The sequence below is a fragment of the Vipera ursinii genome (genome assembly GCF_947247035.1).
Source record: "Vipera ursinii genome assembly, chromosome: 12".
Taxonomy (NCBI): domain Eukaryota; kingdom Metazoa; phylum Chordata; class Lepidosauria; order Squamata; family Viperidae; genus Vipera; species Vipera ursinii.
In genome coordinates, this window is record NC_139525.1 from 14560691 (window position 1) to 14578179 (window position 17489).

A 17489-nucleotide genomic window follows, 5' to 3' on the forward strand; every position below is an offset into this window, starting at 1 on the left:
AATAATAATAATAATAATAATAATAATAATAATAATAATAATAATAACATTGTGTTTGATATGAGAATGTTAGTCCATGCAATTTGGAATAGAAGGAGATTGGCTTTTCTAGGTCGGTGCAAGAGGGCTTAAGTTTGCCTCAATGTCAACTTCTGGTCATGGAGATACCGCCTTCTCAAAATGAACAGGAAATATGGACTTGTTACTTCTGCGAAAGAAAAGAGCTTCTGTGCATAAGTTACACGTGCATAGAAGTCTCTGGCAGCATTTAGTTTATCAGAAATATCAAAGGGCATCCTCATATGAGATATGACTCTTCTTGTCGTCTAGGGATGATTCTCAATCATCTAGGTTATGATTGTCCCAAAGCAGCTTTTCCCAAAAGGCAACTGGGCTTTCTTGGGGGTTTTTTCTTTGAAAATGTTTCAAAAAGTTCTCAGGATGTTTCTTGGATGAGAAGTGAAAGATTTTCAATCAAAAAAACCAAGAAAGTCCAGTTGTCTTTTTTTTGGGGGGGGAAGGATCTTTGAGGCCTCTTCCTACTGGAAGACCTACAGAGGAGATTGCAAGACAACGTGATCCAAAGTCATTTGGCTGTTTCATTTTTAAAGGTGTTGTTTCATGGAGCTAATTTCATGGCTCAGCTGACTTGCCATCATATCAAATCGCCCCCCATTAAAGGGTTGAAAAAGCTTAATCTTTTCTTTCCTACTATGTTCCCAACAAAAATCCCCTCTCAGTTTACCTTACAGGAGAAATCTCCATTAGTACTGATGGGCAGTTTGGAATAACAGAATACAGAATTGATTTTAGGGACCTTGGAGGTCTTATAGTCCAACTCTCTGCTCAGGCAGGAAACCCTATACCATTTTAGAAAAAAAATGGTTATCCAATCACTTCTTAAACCCCCTTCCCCCCCCCCCCCCCGAGTTGAGCACCCACAATTGTGTCCCATTGGTTCATTGCTCTCACCGTTAGGCAATTTCTCCTAAATTCCAGGTTGCTTCTCTCCTTGATTAGTTTCCATCCATTGCTTCTTGTGAAAGGAAGACAGGTGTAGACTAAGACTAATATCTCATTAAAGCATGGGTGTGTGGATGCGTGTGCGAAATGAAACCATTTGGCCTTCTGCAACAAGAAAACAAAGGACTCCATTCATGAAAACAAAGAAGGGTTCCATTCTGCATTAACTCTGGTGGAAGCCCTTTGCTTCTTGTTGGAACTAAATCCCCCGTGAGAAGCTGATAACAAAGCAGTTCTGGTGGCTTGCTAGATAACCATGACGTCACCCTTTTCAAATCTAGCTCTGGGGATTTTTCATGGGGAATGACATCATTCAAAATGGTAGCCCCTGGTCTTAGAGGCAAGGAGTCTCAGGAACCTGGAAGCCTCGGGGAAGTCTCTAGCAGAAGCCCTCTGAGAGGTCCACCTCGCATCTCCAGAAACACAATCACCAAAGCCCAGCTGTGCCCTGAAGCTGCAGTTCAGATGTACCCACTGCCATTGAAGCAAGGTTAAAAATCTGGGTAAAGATCATGTTGATAGGTGCTTCGCTGTGCTTTGCTTTTTTATCAGCCCTTCTAACTAGGCAGAGAATTTCTCTCTCCCTCTGTCTCTCTCTCTCTCTCTCTTTCTCTGTCTGTCTCTGTCTGTCTGTCTGTCTGTCTGTCTGTCTGTCTGTCTGTCTGTCTGTCTCTCTCTCTCTCTCTCTCTCTCTCTCTCTCTCTCTCTCTCTCTGTCTCTGTCTCTGTCTTTCTCTCTCCTCAAATCTCTCTGGGCAGATCTTTCTTCCAATCTTTCCATGCAGCGTTGCAAAGATATACAACTGACTGCACCCATATGGAAGCTTTCCTCCTGATCAGACTGTATCCATTGCCGGCTTTCTCTCCAGCAGGCCAATTACAAGAGTCCCGCTCCGCTCCCTCCTTTTCTCCCAGCTCGGAAGAGTTTGGAGTCTCCCCTCCCTCAGCTGACACCCCCAGGGGCAAAGCAAAGTGACACCCCCTCCGAGCTTTGCACAGAGGCACTTTGGAGACACACTGAACACTTCCACCCCAGACAAAGGGACACACCCTGCAGGCTGCCTCCCAGACGAACATTCAGAACAAGTGCCTCTGAATAAAAGATTAAAAAAGATTTTTATTATTATTATTTTTTACAAAAAAAACCCTTTAAGCAACAGGTACACAAGGCTCAGCGAGTCTATTTTTTTTTACAATAAAGAAGAAATAAAAGTATTTTTTTTCCTTCAACGTTACTGCAGCAAAGAATAGAATTCTGGCTTTTCCTTTAGGGTTTTTTTTTTAAACAAAAAAGCACCTTCTAGCCCAAATGTCCAAAGCAATGATGACATCAGCATTTTATTTAATTCCTCTGCTGCTGTTTCGCCTAATCTTGCAAGCTTTAAGGCAAGCTGCATTTAGCTTTGTAGCCACTCCGTATTGCACCATCAATGCTTTTAGTGTCTGTCAGCCGGCGAGTGATGGATACCCAGGCAAAAAGTGCAGAAATCTCACAGATCCCATTCCCACCCCATTGAAGCATTTCTGCAGGATGCAGCGCAAAGTGTACACGGCTTCATCCGGACACACCCACTGCAAAATATCTGCTCAAAGCTCTCGCACTCACCAAGAATTGGAGGAAGAGCTGCTTCGCTACCTAAGGCATAGAAAAGATGCTTAAACGCTAAGGCTCCATAAAAGGTGGTGCCAACATGGGTTTGAGGACATTCTTAAAGCAAGCCTCCAACCTCCTGCGGTCCTGATACTCAGAGATATTGCAAAAAAATATATATATATAATAGACCTAATCTAGAAGGTCAGGCATTGTAGCCTGTCTAGAAACTCACATCCTGCAAGGAAATTGTAGACAAGATCACTTAGATACGCAGATGCTCTTAAGGTAGGGAGATAAGTCTCTTAAATGCAATTCACGGGTCCACAGATGGGAACCCATATCTCCTCCTTAGGCAAGTCAACTAATGGTCCACAGGGACTCCGCTCTGCAAGCCCAGTGGAATGCCTGTCACTCCAGCGAGGCGGAAAACATACGAGACATGACATCCGCCCACCCGGTGAAATGAGCAGGCATCCCACTTCCAGTGCAAGTTATGGAAACATGTGCACAAACACACCCACCATCTGGACTGAGATTGTTCAATTACATGCCTTTCTAGATCCACATCCATGCTGCCTGCCCAACCATGTATTTTAAGCTTCAGGGTAGGAAATCCACATTTAAAATACAGTGGATTAGAACTTCTAATCTTCTAACAAGGGTTTATTTCTTCCTGATGCCGCAGGGATCTCAATTAGACGGCAGGCCCACTGAGGAGAATGCAAGAGATTCCCCCTCTATTTAACGGATTTCAGAGGGGTTGGGAAAAAAGTCTCTATCTAAGAAAGTCACGGCCAGAATGCACCAATATAGATTAGATCCTCCCTGATGGACAAGATAACCACCCCCATAATCCCTAGTCATCTTGCCCGTGCCATCTGAGATTTATAGGAGACAGCTTGAGAAGACTGGGCTGGACAGCCACAGTGTACAATTTCAGGGGTTGAGGATCATACTTGATTCTTTTGTGCAGTCAAGTCCAAAAATAAGACACAGCGGAACTTGCTTTGACTGAAATTAGATTGAATTATACATGGGTGGCATGAATCCTCCCCAGGATTTCATAGCTTCCACAAACTATCACATTACAAATTATAATTGGGTGACAACATTTCGGCGCCAGCAGTGGGTCACATCAAAAATTCTAGATACTCGTAGTGGATCTACTGTAGAATAAGGAGGTTCCCCATGATATACAGCAGTGTTTCTCAGCCATGGCAACTTGAAGATCTGTGAACTTCAATTCCTAGAATCCCCCAGCCTCCTTCTTTTCCATTCCTTCTAGCTTTCCCGGCATTAGAGCCTTTCCCAGAGATGGCATGATGTTGCTTACTCTGAAATTAAATATCAAGATGGGTATTCTCAGCAACGTCAAGAGGCATGGGCTTCAACTCCAGCATGCTGGCTAGGGAATTCTGGGAGTTGAAGTCCACGCCTCTTCAAGTTTCCAAAATTGAGGAACACTGAGGTAGAGTATGATATACATCCGTCCAAGGATGAAAGATGAGCTCTGACATATTTTGGACAACCGCCCCAAAGGTAAATTATTCCCACCACTGAAATTCATAGTTTTAATTTTGGCCCCCTGAACCAGGATCAAAGCGTCACCTTCCACGGGCTGGAACCTGGGACATTCCAGGTGTTCCTCAGCAGGAAGTCCCCTTCTTCCCACCCTTCCTGGAGCTACCCTACAACGCTCTCCTCCTTACCTTCTTCCAGCTCATCCATGCTGCCAATCTTTCTGCCGCCATCGATGGTGTAAATGTAGCGAACCCCTTGAGGCAGATTAATGTTATCAGACAAAGATCGGGTGAGGTCGGCAAGCAAGGCATCAAAGCTTCGGAAGCGGTCACTGGAGACAGCGTAAACAATCCCCTTGAAATAGCGGTCCCCATTGCGGTAGAAGCGAACTTTCTTCGCCTTCTTCTCATTGCTCAGCGCCTGTAAGGTCCTGGTGCGGTAGAAGCTACAGTGGGCGCTGTGAGTGGGGCTTGGCAGGCCATTCATTCGGGAGCCACGCATGTTTCTGGACGCCTTGTCTCTTTCGTCAAAGTGTCCAAAATCAAGTTCCATTGCTTGGTGACCCCTAAAGATGTGAAGCTGAGGCAGAAGAAGAAGAAAGGAGAGAATGGAAGCAAAGGAGAAACAAGACAAAAATTAATAATAACGCAGCGAGGCAACACAGCCTTTGGAGAGAGAGAGAGAGAGAGAAAAAGCTGATGATACAGATCTTGGATTTGGGGAAGGAGAGAGAGAGAGAGAGAGAGAGAGAGAGAGAGAGAAGAGAGAGAGAAAGAAAGAAAGAGAGAAGAAAGAGAGAGAGAGAGAAAAGAAAGAACGAAAGAACGAAAGAAAGAAAGAAAGAAAGAAAGAAAGAAAGAAAGAAAGAAGGAAGGAAGGAAGGAAGGAAGGAAGGAAGGAAAAGAAAGAAAGAAAGAAAGGAAGGAAGGAAGGAAGGAAGGAAGGAAGGAAGGAAGGAAAGAAAGAAAGAAAGAAAGAAAGAAAGAAAGAAAGAAAGAAAGAAAGAAAGAAAGAAAGAAAGAAAGTAATAGAACACCTGGGTTTTCCTTCTCTTGGAAAGCTACCAGAGAAGATTTTTCCATATGTGCATGAGTGAACTACTGGGAGCACTGGGGAGGGAGGGAGACTCCTACGCAATACACTCAATCAAGACCGGTTATTTCTAAGAATTATTTTCACCCCTCCTCCCCACCTTTCGGGATGACTTTCCAAAACGGCTTAGAAGCAAAAAGAGAAAGAAAAGGGGAAGACAAAAAATAAGCCAGGAAAGAGCATTGCATTGAGCCTCGTGGACTCTCTACGGAAATCTGTTCTGCATATCAAGATCAGGCAAACCCTTTTATGGACTCCGTTGGAAGACGGATCTGCGGACAGCTGTAAGGAGTGAGCAGAAGTTCACTGCAGTTTAGATGGGGCTGTGGGACTGCGGGGGGGGGGAGAGCGGAGGGGAGGGGGGAGAGAAAGGAAAGAAGATCCACTTTCCATGAATGGATGGAAACATGGAAGGGACTTTGCCCAGGAGCGACACAGCCGACAAACGAAAGAACCAGTTCATCATCTGTAATGGATTCAGTGTCGCCAAGGGTGACTGGAGTGACCAAGCTGGGGAGCCCCTTTTAAATGGGGGTGGGTGGGTGGTGGTGGATGGGAATCACCAGTAAGTCTTTTCTCCAGTCAATACGGCGACAATGCCGTTTTCTTTGTGAGCAGCTGGTTTCAGAAGCTGGCCAGTCCCCCCCCTACTCTCCCCCAGTCCTTCCCTTGGCTTATACATCCCTCCCTGTAAGCCATCAATCACTTTTGAGGGTTATTCCCAACCGCCCAGGAGAGAACATGGAAGGGTGGAAGGAGTTAATATGGAAACAGCAGCGAGGAAGTTAATATTGAAGAACAATATTGTCTCCACTTGGAATGCAATGCGAGGGTCAGTTAATCAGGAAGCCTTTTGACATTTCCCTTTCCCCCCCCTCCCTCCCTCCCTCCTCCTCCTCCTCCTCCTCACCAGTAAAATGAAGCGATTTTTAATTGCTGGAGCCACCTCTTAGCTGTATCCCTGTCACACCCCTGCAAGTGGCACCTTTCATTGTTCAGCGATAGCAAAGAGAGGCAGGCAACGACAGCCCTTGCTGAAATTTGTGCAGCGGAGGAGTGATGGGAACGGCAGGAAGACCAACATCCTAAGGATCCTCCTCCTTTTGCAGTTTAAAACTTGGCATGCAAACCCAAGCTCTGAGCATAATGGGGGGGGAAAAAGAGAGAGAAAGAAGCATGCTCTGGCTATCGTTAGCTCGAGAGACCGTTAGCATGCAGGTCACATCTCTACCAGAAAAAAACGGGTTGAAACCTTGACAGTTTGCAATCAGGTACAAATCTCCAGCAAAAGCAATTGTTTTCCAAACCACTTCCTTCCAGTTCTGGCCAGCTCCCAACCCACCATTCATTTTCCTACGGTGTGACAGTGACTGGGTCCCTGACCTTCGTATTGTCAACTTGAGCTGCAGAGAGAGTTTCCCAGCCTCTGCTTCCTTCCGTCAAGTTGCAGACTCCGCTCCTGCCTGCTCCTGTCTTACTAAAGTCCGCACGTACAATGGAACTGCACACAAAGCCAACTTTTCCGAAAAAGGAAAAGGCGAAACCAAACGACTGGAGTGATGGGCTAAGAAGGCATCTGCGGCTGGAAAGGTCCAGCCTGTTCTTTGCTTGGCACCTGGCATCTGTTACTTGCCCTGCTTGGGAAATTCAGGCTTTACTCACCGTTTTTTTTTTTCCCCCAGCTCACAGGGCGGAGATGCTGAGAGAAAGAAACCCAGCTACACTCTGCCTTTGTTGTCTGTGCTCCAAGCAAGAAATTCCTGCCACTTTGGCCAAGATTCCTGCTAGGTCCTAGTGCCTTTTGCATACATCTTGCACGCCCGTGCACACACACACACACACACACACACAGACCTGCAGATCCCTTGGCTTGGCTTGGCTTCACGCTCAGGACCAATTTCCTGGTAAAGACCCCCTTCCCACTTTTTAAAAGAGAAAAGGTAGCCTGATTCTGGATTTCAGTTTTCACATCAAGCCGCAAAGAGTGGGACGAGCCATATTTTCGGAGGCGTTGTCTATGCATTTCCAAGGAAAACCTCCCATTGTCTACAGTTCCTCTGATGCTCTTCCCAGCCCAGCTGAAAACAGACACGGTTTGATTTACGACATGGCATTAGACTTCAGCACACGCACCACAACAGTGAGGGTGCACTAGCTAGATGCCTATGAAAACCTCAGCTGCCTCGTGGATGCAAGCGGGGTGAGGTTTTAAGCAAGCACGGCTGTGTCAATCGAGGCATTTTTCTTATGATTACTATTATTAATAATTTTATTTGTATACCGCCCTTCTCCCGAAGGACTCAGGGCGGTGAACAGGGCAGTACATATTAAAAAAAAACAAGATACAAAAATTAAAAACGATTAAACAAATGCCCATGAATAAGTTAAGACACATTAAAAATAGATTAAAACAGATTAATAAAACCCAACCCCATCCCATCAGGCCAGGCCAGCTTGTTCGAAAAGGTAGGTTTTGAGATCGCACCAGAAGGAGCGGAGATCAGGCGCCATCCGGAGCTCGACCGGAAGATGGTTCCATAAATCCATGATCACACACCATGTTTCTTGAAACCTCTGACAAGCTGAACCAGGAACCTGATTCACAAGAAACGATCAGAGGTCAGGGTTTAACCTCAGGCTACCTGGGTGGAGAGACACCTATACTTATTTTAGAATGATGTCATTCTGACTTGGATTCCAGATGCCCTAAACTGCATCCATAAGGAAAATGAGTTTTGAGATTATTCTGCTCTTATCCCCTCCTTAGTTCTTTATTATGGAATAAAGGCAGAATCTCTCCATTAGTACAGGTAACCACAAGTCAGCCCAAAATTCCTGTTCTTAAGTGAGACATTGGTTCAAGGGAGTTTTGCCCCATTATACGGCCTTTCTTGCCTCCATCGTTAGGTGAATCACCTCAGTTGGTAAGTTAATAACCTGGTTATTAAGTGAATCCGGCTTCCCTTTTGACTTTGCCTGCAAAAAGTGATCACATGACCTTGGGACACAGCAACGGTCATAAATATGAAGCAGTTGCTAAGCATCTGAATTTTCATCACACGACCGTGGGGATGCTTGCAAAGGTCACAGCTGGGAGAAACGGTCATAAGTCACATTTTTCAGTGCCGTCGTAACTTCAAACGGTTACTAAGTGAACTGTTGTAAGTTGAGGACTACCTGTATTGCAAATGTCATTGCGGGGCAGGGCTGCATATGAAAAATGGATAGAGCTTCCATCACACTGATGCAGCTGCCATCTTGACTGTTTTGATCGAAAAGCCCCGTTCTGCTCCTCTGTACTCTGATACAGCTGAGATGAAGTAGTTCTGATCTTCCCATTCAAATACTTCTGCTACCAGTTAAGGTAATCAGGAGAAGGCACAATGGTATCAAAATGATGACACATGTCACACACTTCTCTGCACACGATCAATTACACAATTGCACCTTGACAGCTGATGCAAGTCCTGTCACTGACGAAGCCTGGGTGTCTTCAGCAAAACATAATGATGTCAAAACGATGAAATGTATCAGATGGCATCACCAGCAAAACGCCAGCTAGCTGACCTCTGCTTCAAATACAGGATCACTGCCGTTGCCTGCTCATTCGATTTTCAATTCTGTTTTGTTTTATTTATTACAGCCTTTCGCCAGCAAATCAATCGAAAAGGAAAGGAAAGAGTCCAAACAGAAATGTGCAAATAAGCATATATAGCAATCCCTTAAATCTTATTATGGATCCCTTGCTGAAGCATTGATGGCAAAGAAGAAAACTTTGCCACATTTTAAGTTTGCACAAAAGGCATTATTGGTAAGCAAAACTGCCTGATTGTTTGGGGATTGCCGCTAGAAGGGGGAAAACAAGACTTCAGTGCAATTTGGTATAAATATGCAACACCGAAGAACGTGCATTGGTGACTGACAAAAAACTGGGCAGTTGGTTCAGCTCCATCTGGAATAACTGCTGGTCGATCAGATGCATAGCTTGAGATCAACCAAGATTAAAGAAAATGCTTTGAAAAGGGGCACATAAAAGGTGCTTGCTTTTCAGAGATTGTGGGTGCTTCACTGGAGGTTTTTAAGAGGAGGCTGAATAGCCACTTGTCTCTAACTGTATAGAGTTGGACTAGAAGACTTCCAAGGTCCCTTCCAGCAATATTCTTTGATTGACTGAGCTTTTGCTTAAGAGACGTCTTCCAAATAGATTGGAAAGCATCGGTGACAGCCAAGTAGAGAAGCTCATGGGACTGATAGGTGCATTTGAGCCAACAATGACATCACCACACACATTTCATTATAGGCTCACACCCTTGTGTCCCTCTGGCCCTCTGCTCTTTCCCTTCCAAAGCTGAGTTGGAAGTAATGGGGTCTGCATGTAGCCTTTAGATTTGCATCTGAAATGCCAACCCCATCTTCTCTGTGGATATTGGTTTCAAAATTCCTTTCAATGGAAAAGAACATTTTGGTGGCTCCCTCTTGGGTGTGAAAGAGAGCTCGGGGGGCTTATTTAATGGCACCCATTACTTTTTGTCCTGCCTTTTGGTGCTTTGGGGAAATACGTCAATCCCCTCTTCTCTGTGACAGCCCCTCGAATACTGGAAGACTGTAGCAATAGCAATTAAGGCTTCTGTACTGCTTCACAGTGCTTTACAGCCCTCTCTAAGTGGTTTACAGAGTCAGCCTGTTGCCCCCAACAATGTGGGTCCTCATTTTATCAGCCTCGGAAGGATGGAAGGCTGAGTCAACCTTGAGCTGGTGGAACTTGAACTGCTGAACTGCTGGCAGCCAGAAAAATTAGCTTGCAGTGGCTCAGTGGCTCAGTGGGTTAGGACGCTGAGCTTGTCGATCAGATGGTTGGCAGTTTGGCGGGTCGAATCCCGAGTGCCGCGTAGCAAAGTGAGCGCCTGTTACTCGTCCCAGCTTCTGCCAACCTAGCAGTTCAAAAGCACATAAAAATGCAAGTAGAAAAATAGGGACCGCTACGGTGGGAAGGTAACAGCGTTCCGTGCACCTTTGGAATCTAGTCATGCCAGCCACATGACCATGGAGACATCCTGGGACAAGTGCTGGCTCTTCGGCTTTAAAACGGAGATGAGCACCGGCCCCTAGAGTTGGAAACGACTAGCATGCATGTGCGGGGGAACCTTTACCTTTACCTTTTACTGCATTCTAACCACTGCGCCCCCATGGCTCTATAATCATGTCTCCCTCCCCTCAAATCCTTCTCTTCTGGGAGTTGAAGTCCACAAGTTATAGTTGTCTGGGCTAGACATTCATCATATGATTTAAGCCTCCAGCCTCTTATCATTTTGTTACTCTTCTCGGCACTTTTCCAGGTCTCATCCTCTAGTTGAGACGCGTGGAGACCAGAAATGGGCACAGTATTCTAAGTGTTGTCCTAACAGAATCTCAGAAACAGAATCGAGTTGGAAGGGACCTTCGAGGTCTTCTAGTCCAGCCCCCTGTTCAAGCGTGGAGACCCTATACCATTTCAGGCAAGTGATCGTCCAATCTCTTCTTACAAACCTCCAGTGATGGAGCACCCACGATTTCTGAAGGCAAAGCTGTTCAACTGGTTAATTGTTTTCACTATTAGGAAGTCTCCCCTTAATTCCAGGTTGCTTCTCTCCTTGATCAGTTCCCATCCATCGTTTCTTGTCCTGCCTTCTGCTGCTTTGGAAGATAGGTTGACTGCCTCCTCCTTGTGGCAACCTCTCAAATACTGGAATGCTGCTGTCATGTTCCCCCTGGTCTTTCTTTTCTCTAGACTAGCCGAACCCAAATCCTGCAACTGTTCTTCGTATGTTTTTGTCTCTAGATCTTTAATCGTCTCAGTTGCTCTTCTTTGCACTTTTTCCAAAGTCTCAACATCTTTTTTGTAATGTGGTGACCAAAATTGGATGCAGTATTCCAGGTGCGGCCTTACTAAGCCTTCATAAAATGGTACTAATACTTCATATGATTTTGATACCAGTGTAGCATAGAGTGGTGCTATCCCCTCCCATGACTGTGATGCTATCTCTCTGTTGTCCAGGGGTCTCTGAGGAACAGACATGATTGAACAGAAGGAACGAAAATGACCGTCTCTCCCTCTTTAATCATTCTCTATTCAAAATTCAAAATAATTCTTGCTGAATAACAAGGTCGGAAGGGTCTTAGGACCCATTGGGGGCTCCTGCTCTCTCCCAGGTAATTGTCTTCTGAAAGCTCTTTGCATTTCTGGTTTTCTTCCCATCCTGAACAGTTGGTTGGTATTAGGAGCAGCGATAATAGAGTAGAGTAGAGTAGAGTAGAGTAGAGTAGAGTAGAGTAGAGTAGAGTAGAGTAGAGTAGAATAGAATAGAATAGAATAGAATAGAATAGAATAGAATAGAACAGAACAGAACAGAACAGAACAGAACAGAACAGAACAGAACAGAACAGAACAGAACAGAATAGAATAGAATAGAATAGAATAGAATAGAATAGAATAGAATGGACCTTGAAGGTCTTCTAGACCAGGCTCCCACTTAAAAATCACCAGTGATGGAGTGCCCATGATTTCTGGTGGCAAGCTGTTCCACTGGTTGATTGTCCTCACTGTCAGGAAGCTTCTCCTTAATTCCAGGTTGCTTCTCTGTTTGGTCAGTTTCCAACCATTGTTTCTCATCCTTCTCTCTGGTGCTTTGGTGAATAACGTGACCCCCTCTTCCTTGTGGCAGCCCCTCAGATATTGGAACACTGCTACATTGTCTCCCCTATTTCTTCTTTTCTTTAGACTAGCCAAACCCAAAACCTGTAGCCGTTCTTTGTACGTTTTGGTCTCTTTGGGCCCTTGATCATCCTAGTTGCTCTTCTCTGATTTTTTCCCCAAATTCTCAACATCTTTTTTGTGATATGGTGGCCAGAATTGGCTGCGGTACTCCAGTTGTGGTCTTACTAGGGCTTTATAAAGCAGTACTAGCACTTCGCGTGATCAATCAAAAGAATTCTTCTTTTCCAGAATAAGGATCTTACCCAGTCTGGAAATTCCTCGGCTGGAAAGATGGTTAAAATCTCACAAGAAAAAAACAAAACAAAAACCTTCTCTTCTCTGGCTTGGATGGATATCAAAATGTAAAATAATATCAACAGATTACTGAGGCCAAACGTGAGGGAAATAGAGCAATGGTGAGATTAACACTATACATTCAGAACAGAAATTGAGCTGAAATTAAGTAAGAACAGCTTCCCTGTAACTCAGGGGTTTCCCAAACTATGAGGTGCCCCTCCTTGGGGAGATGCAGAGGGAGTCTAAGTAGGTGTGTGTGTGTGTGTGTGTGTGTGTCTGTGAAAAACCCTTCCTTTACACTGTTACATTAAATTCATTTCTCTCCAAGTTTCGTTGCCTTGTTTTCATTGTTCATTTGTGTTCATTTCAATGTCTGGATTTTGGGGGAGCTTTTTACATAACAATCACACTAAGGCAGAGTTAGGCAATTAATTTTCCCAAGGGGCCACATGAAAAATTGTGACTGTTGTGAATGGCTGCACCTATAGAGCTGTGAAGGTGCAAAGGCGTGTATGCACAAACAAATGCACAAGCATAAATTTTTTAAAAAAATTGCAATCACTTTCAAAATTAAAGCAAGGCAGTTGGATTGCATGCATGGCATAGATTTATTTACATTTGATTTCTACTTTCTGATTGGCCTCACATGGGCTGGACAGGGTCAGTCAAACAGTCAGATGAGGCCTCGGGGGCTCTAAAATGCTCTGGTCTGCATTAAAGGGAGGTATCACGGCCAAAAGGTTTAGGAACCACCTACTCTATATTGTACGTCACACAACAAGGCAGACACTTAAGTTCAGATTCTAAGGCAGAAGTAATTGGCATAACTTAACAGTAATTACAAGGAATGTCAATAGTTATAAAGTATATCAGTAGCATCATCAGTCAGCAACAATAGAAGGGAATTTAAAAATATGTAGTTTCCTGTTTTTTAAATATTTTATTTTAATTTATTTCATTCCCCCACCCCTTTTTTTTTCTTTCCCTTCACTTGATTGGGTACCACTATTTGGGAAACAGCAACAAACACAAAGAGATCAACACTGTTGTCACGTTTAGAGCTTTATAGAAACTTTCTGTCTTCAGATGACCTAATGAACTGTTATGTTTTTAAGCAATTAATTTTACATTTTATGATCACGGCAATCCTTTTTTTTTAAATTTTCTGAAGTATTATTTTTTTATCCACTAAAAATAATGGATGTCTACTTTTGGCCACAATTGAGGCCAAAAATTGCTGTTGCTAAGTGAGACAATTGTTAAGTGAGTTTGGCCTCCTTCTAGGACCATTCTTGCCCCAGTTTTTAAGTGAATCACTGCAGTTGTTAAGCTTGACCAAAGGTTGCAAAAGGTGATTGCATGATCCCAGGACATGGCAACAGTCATCAATACATACCAGTTGCCAAGCACCCACATTTTGACCGCATGACCATAGGGGATGCTGCAACGTTTGTAAATGTGAAGAACGGTCTGTTGAAGGAAAAGTCTTCATCATGGTTCAATCCAAGCCAGGGATAAACAACATGGCAACTGCTTTAGAAAGAAGGTTGCAGTTTACTGAAGAGGAGAGCCAGACAGGAAGATGGCTCTGGGAAAAAGAGAGTGAGCACATGTAGGGAGTGGGTTTTCATACCCTCTGGGGCTTTTGTTTGGAGTTGTTTCCTGTTCCTGTTTGAGGCTTTGTATTTCCTGTGTCATGTATTCTGACCTGAGTTTGGGTGTGCCCTTCTGGTATTTTGATGCTGGTGGGTTAATCCTATTATGTCCCGAGGTTATATCCTGTTTCCCTGAGGTTGGGGCTGATGATTCTTAGATTTTTGTTGTCGATTCTAGGGACCTTTCTTCCTGATCCCAGTTTCCTGACTCCAGTCTTTCTGACAAGATTATCATCTGCAATTCTGCAGAGCTGGTTTCTGCTTGGGACAGAGAGACTTGGGGGTGTGTGTGTGTGGTTTCTGCCTTTCAATCCTTTAGGGAAATATATTCTGTCTTTTAAATATTTCCAAAAATATTTCCTTCTTGGGGGGGGGCTGACTTCCCACAGGTCACATGTCACTTTTTGCAGTGTTGTTGTAACTTTGAATGGTCCCTAAGCAAGTGGTTATAAAGTAAGGTCTACCTCTCATCACAGAGTCCATAAACACCCACGTCTATGCATGAAAGACTTCGGTCAGAGAATCCAAGTTGACGCTGTCAATCAATGTACTTACATAGACAGGGCTGGCTCTAAAATCTGTCTAGGCAGATTGCTATATAAAGAAGAACATAGCTTAGAGATAAGAGTCTCCGTATGCTGACAATCTCGGCCATCTCTGAGTCAGGATGCAAAAGAACTTTGTCTAAAACCACAGCATCCACCAGCTACGCGTTGGCAAAACTAAACTAAATTTTCAGTTTCAGGATTGAAACTATCCTATTACTTGCCGATTCATCTCACAAAGCCACAGTCTGACAAATCTATCAATCAAAACCTGAGCTTGTCCAGACATGAATCCAGCTACCAGGCTGTGCAAGCCTGAATAATATACCCAGCGCTCTGTTTCTCTGGAGGGATGTAGCTAAATAACCATAATTAATTAGCCTGCGCTTCCCTCTTCTTTCTTTCGACCTTATACTCAAGAATTGTTCAAAGAACATGTCTGGATGCCGTATGAGAAAGAAGAAAATTTGCATCTGTTCCGTCGAGTCTAAATGTGTGATAGTCTAAGTATAGAATTTAGCCCCAAGAAGCTAAAAGATCCGGCTTTTCAATATTTTTCCGCAGTTCAGAATGACATGTTTTTCTGAAGAAATATTGAGTCCAAGGTCGAAAGAAAGGCGACAGGACATTTATTAATTAGTTATGTAAATACCTCACTCCAAAGAAACACAAGTCTGGGTATATTATTCAGGATTGCATAGCCTGGCAGTTAGACTAATGTCCAGAAATGCTTGAGGTTTGATCAGTAGATTTGAATCAGTAGATGTGAAAATACCTTGGTTTGTTCCTGTTTCTGAATGACATTCACTATGAATGGAACACTCTTTGCCCTGTGTTTTAAAACTCTAGTAACTACATCGTTATGAGTGAGAAGCAGTTGCAAGGTGCTTGGAATAGTGAGGGGTGTTGTTGTTTTTCCCCAGCGCCCTTGCTGAATTTGGTGCAATTTTTACATTTTTAAAAAGAAGTTTTGAACCAAATATGGAAAACCTCATTCTGCAAATTTCCAATGTACACAGTTTGAAATTTGGAGGGTGAGAAGCAACCAGTTGGTTGAATGCCAATTGATACTACCTACAATACTATCCAAATGCAAATATAACTCTAAGCATCCATGGGGTAATGATGGGAGCAAATGATAAGAGCCAGTTTCGTCCAAGTGGTTAAGGCTAGGAACCAGGTGACCATGAGTTCTAGTCTCACCTTACGCATGAAAGCCAGCTGGATGTTTTGGGGCCAATCACCCACTCTCAGTCCAACTCAACTCACAGGGTGATTGTTGTGGAGAAAATAGGAGGGGGGATTCAGTTCACTTTTTAAAACAAGCTAAATTTTACTAGTTAGCTGGCCAATTTGATTCAGAATAGAACTGGAAGGGACCTTGGAGGTCTTCCAGTCCAGCCCCCTGCTTAAATAGGAGACCCTATACCATTTCAGACAAGTGGCTGTCCAGTCTCTTCTTAAAAACCTCCACTGATGTAGCAGCCACAACTTCTGGATGCAAGCCATCCCACTGATTAATTGTCCTGACTGTCAAGAATTTTCTCCTTAGTTCTAGATTGCTTTTCTCCTTGATTAGTTTCCATCCCTTGTTTCTTGTCCTGCACTCTGGAGCTTTGGAAAATAAGTTGATCCCCTTCTTCTTTGTGACACCCCCCCTCAAATAGCATAAGGCATGTTTGTCACTTTGAGTTATTTATAAAAATAATAAAATCAGGATAAAAAAAAATCTAGCAAGAAAACATAAATAAAGAAGGTGGCCATGACTTATTTACTGGCATTGCGACCCCCAGGGGAAAAGCCTTCTCTGTGGGAGCGCCAGCCCTGTGGAAGCAGCTCCCCCCTGAGCTTCGGATGGCCCAAGATCTCCAGTCCTTTCGCCGCGGCCTCAAAACACTCCTTTTCCACGTGGCTGACCTAGACTGACAGGGATTTTAATTATATTTACAATTCTGACTTTATTCTTTAATTTATTTTAATTTATTTCAAATTTTATTTTTAATTTACTGTACAGAGACCTTTAAGTTTTGTTGTTGTTAGCCGCCCTGAGTCCCTCGGGAGATAGGGCGGGATATAAATCCCATTAATAAATAATAAATAAATAAAATAAATGTTCACATCTGCATGACGTCATTATACACATAGCAATAGCAACAGCACTTAGACTTATATACCGCTTCATAGTGTTTCACAGCCCTCTCTAAGCAGTGTAGAGTCAGCATATTTGCCCCCAACAATCCGGGTCCTCCTTTTATTGACCTCGGAAGGAAGGAAGGCTGAGTCAACCTTGAGCCAGTCAGGATCGAACTGCTGGCAGTGAGCAGTGAGTTATCCTGCAATACTGCATTCTAACCACTGCATCACTATGGCACTTTGTCATATTGTCATTTTGGCATCGTCGCCATTTTCTAAAAATAATAACGGTAGGATTTTTTTTTTTAAAAAAAAAATCTTTTGAAACAATTTCCATCCAGACATACCCCCAGATCTCCAAATGACAAACCCATTGTATCTGAAGTAATCCTCAAAAGACAAATTAAATTTTTAAGAGCCGGTTTGTTCGAGTGGTTAAGGAACCAGACTAGAAAGCAGGAGACTAGGAGATCACATCTGCGTGATGTCATGATATACATGTTGTTATTTTGTCGTTATCATTGTTGTCTCCAAGGGTATCTTGCAACACTCAAAAGAGAAGCCCTCTTAAAAGAGTGGGTTGGCTTACCATCTTAAATCTGAATTTCTTCTAAGACGGGCTCAATTAATCCTCTCTTGCCTCAGTCTGAAAAGCCAGACGAAGATCTAAAATATCTCCCTCACCCTGCTGAATAATTTGTGACAGCCCCTATCAAATATCATGAATTTCACATACTGTAAAGCTATTTTGGAACAGACTGTGAGACTGGGAGGGGGAAAAAAGCCAATTTTCTCAATAAATGTTAAACCGTAAGATGGAAAATTCCATTATGGCCATCAAAAGAGATCATTGTAGGGTTATGATATATTTTCAACGTAGCCCTGGTTTGCTTCATT

The 17489-nt window shown here is 43.5% G+C and overlaps 1 protein-coding gene and 1 long non-coding RNA gene across 5 annotated transcripts in view; both read right to left on the reverse strand.

The window, feature by feature from the left end:
* DCX (doublecortin) overlaps nucleotides 1-4892 on the reverse strand; it is a gene marked incomplete at its 3' end in the record, with an annotated part of 61096 nt that extends 56204 nt beyond the window's left edge. For all 4 annotated transcript variants that reach the window (XM_083372348.1, XM_083372347.1, XM_083372350.1 and 1 more), the window contains exon 1: nucleotides 4326-4892. In XM_083372348.1, the coding sequence (XP_083228474.1) occupies nucleotides 4326-4689 (364 nt within the window). In that variant the 5' untranslated portion in view covers nucleotides 4690-4892. The remainder of the gene's footprint in view (nucleotides 1-4325) is intronic.
* Nucleotides 1-17489, reverse strand: part of LOC310646119 — a 510475-nt gene that overhangs the window by 70488 nt on the left and 422498 nt on the right. The window lies entirely within an intron of this gene.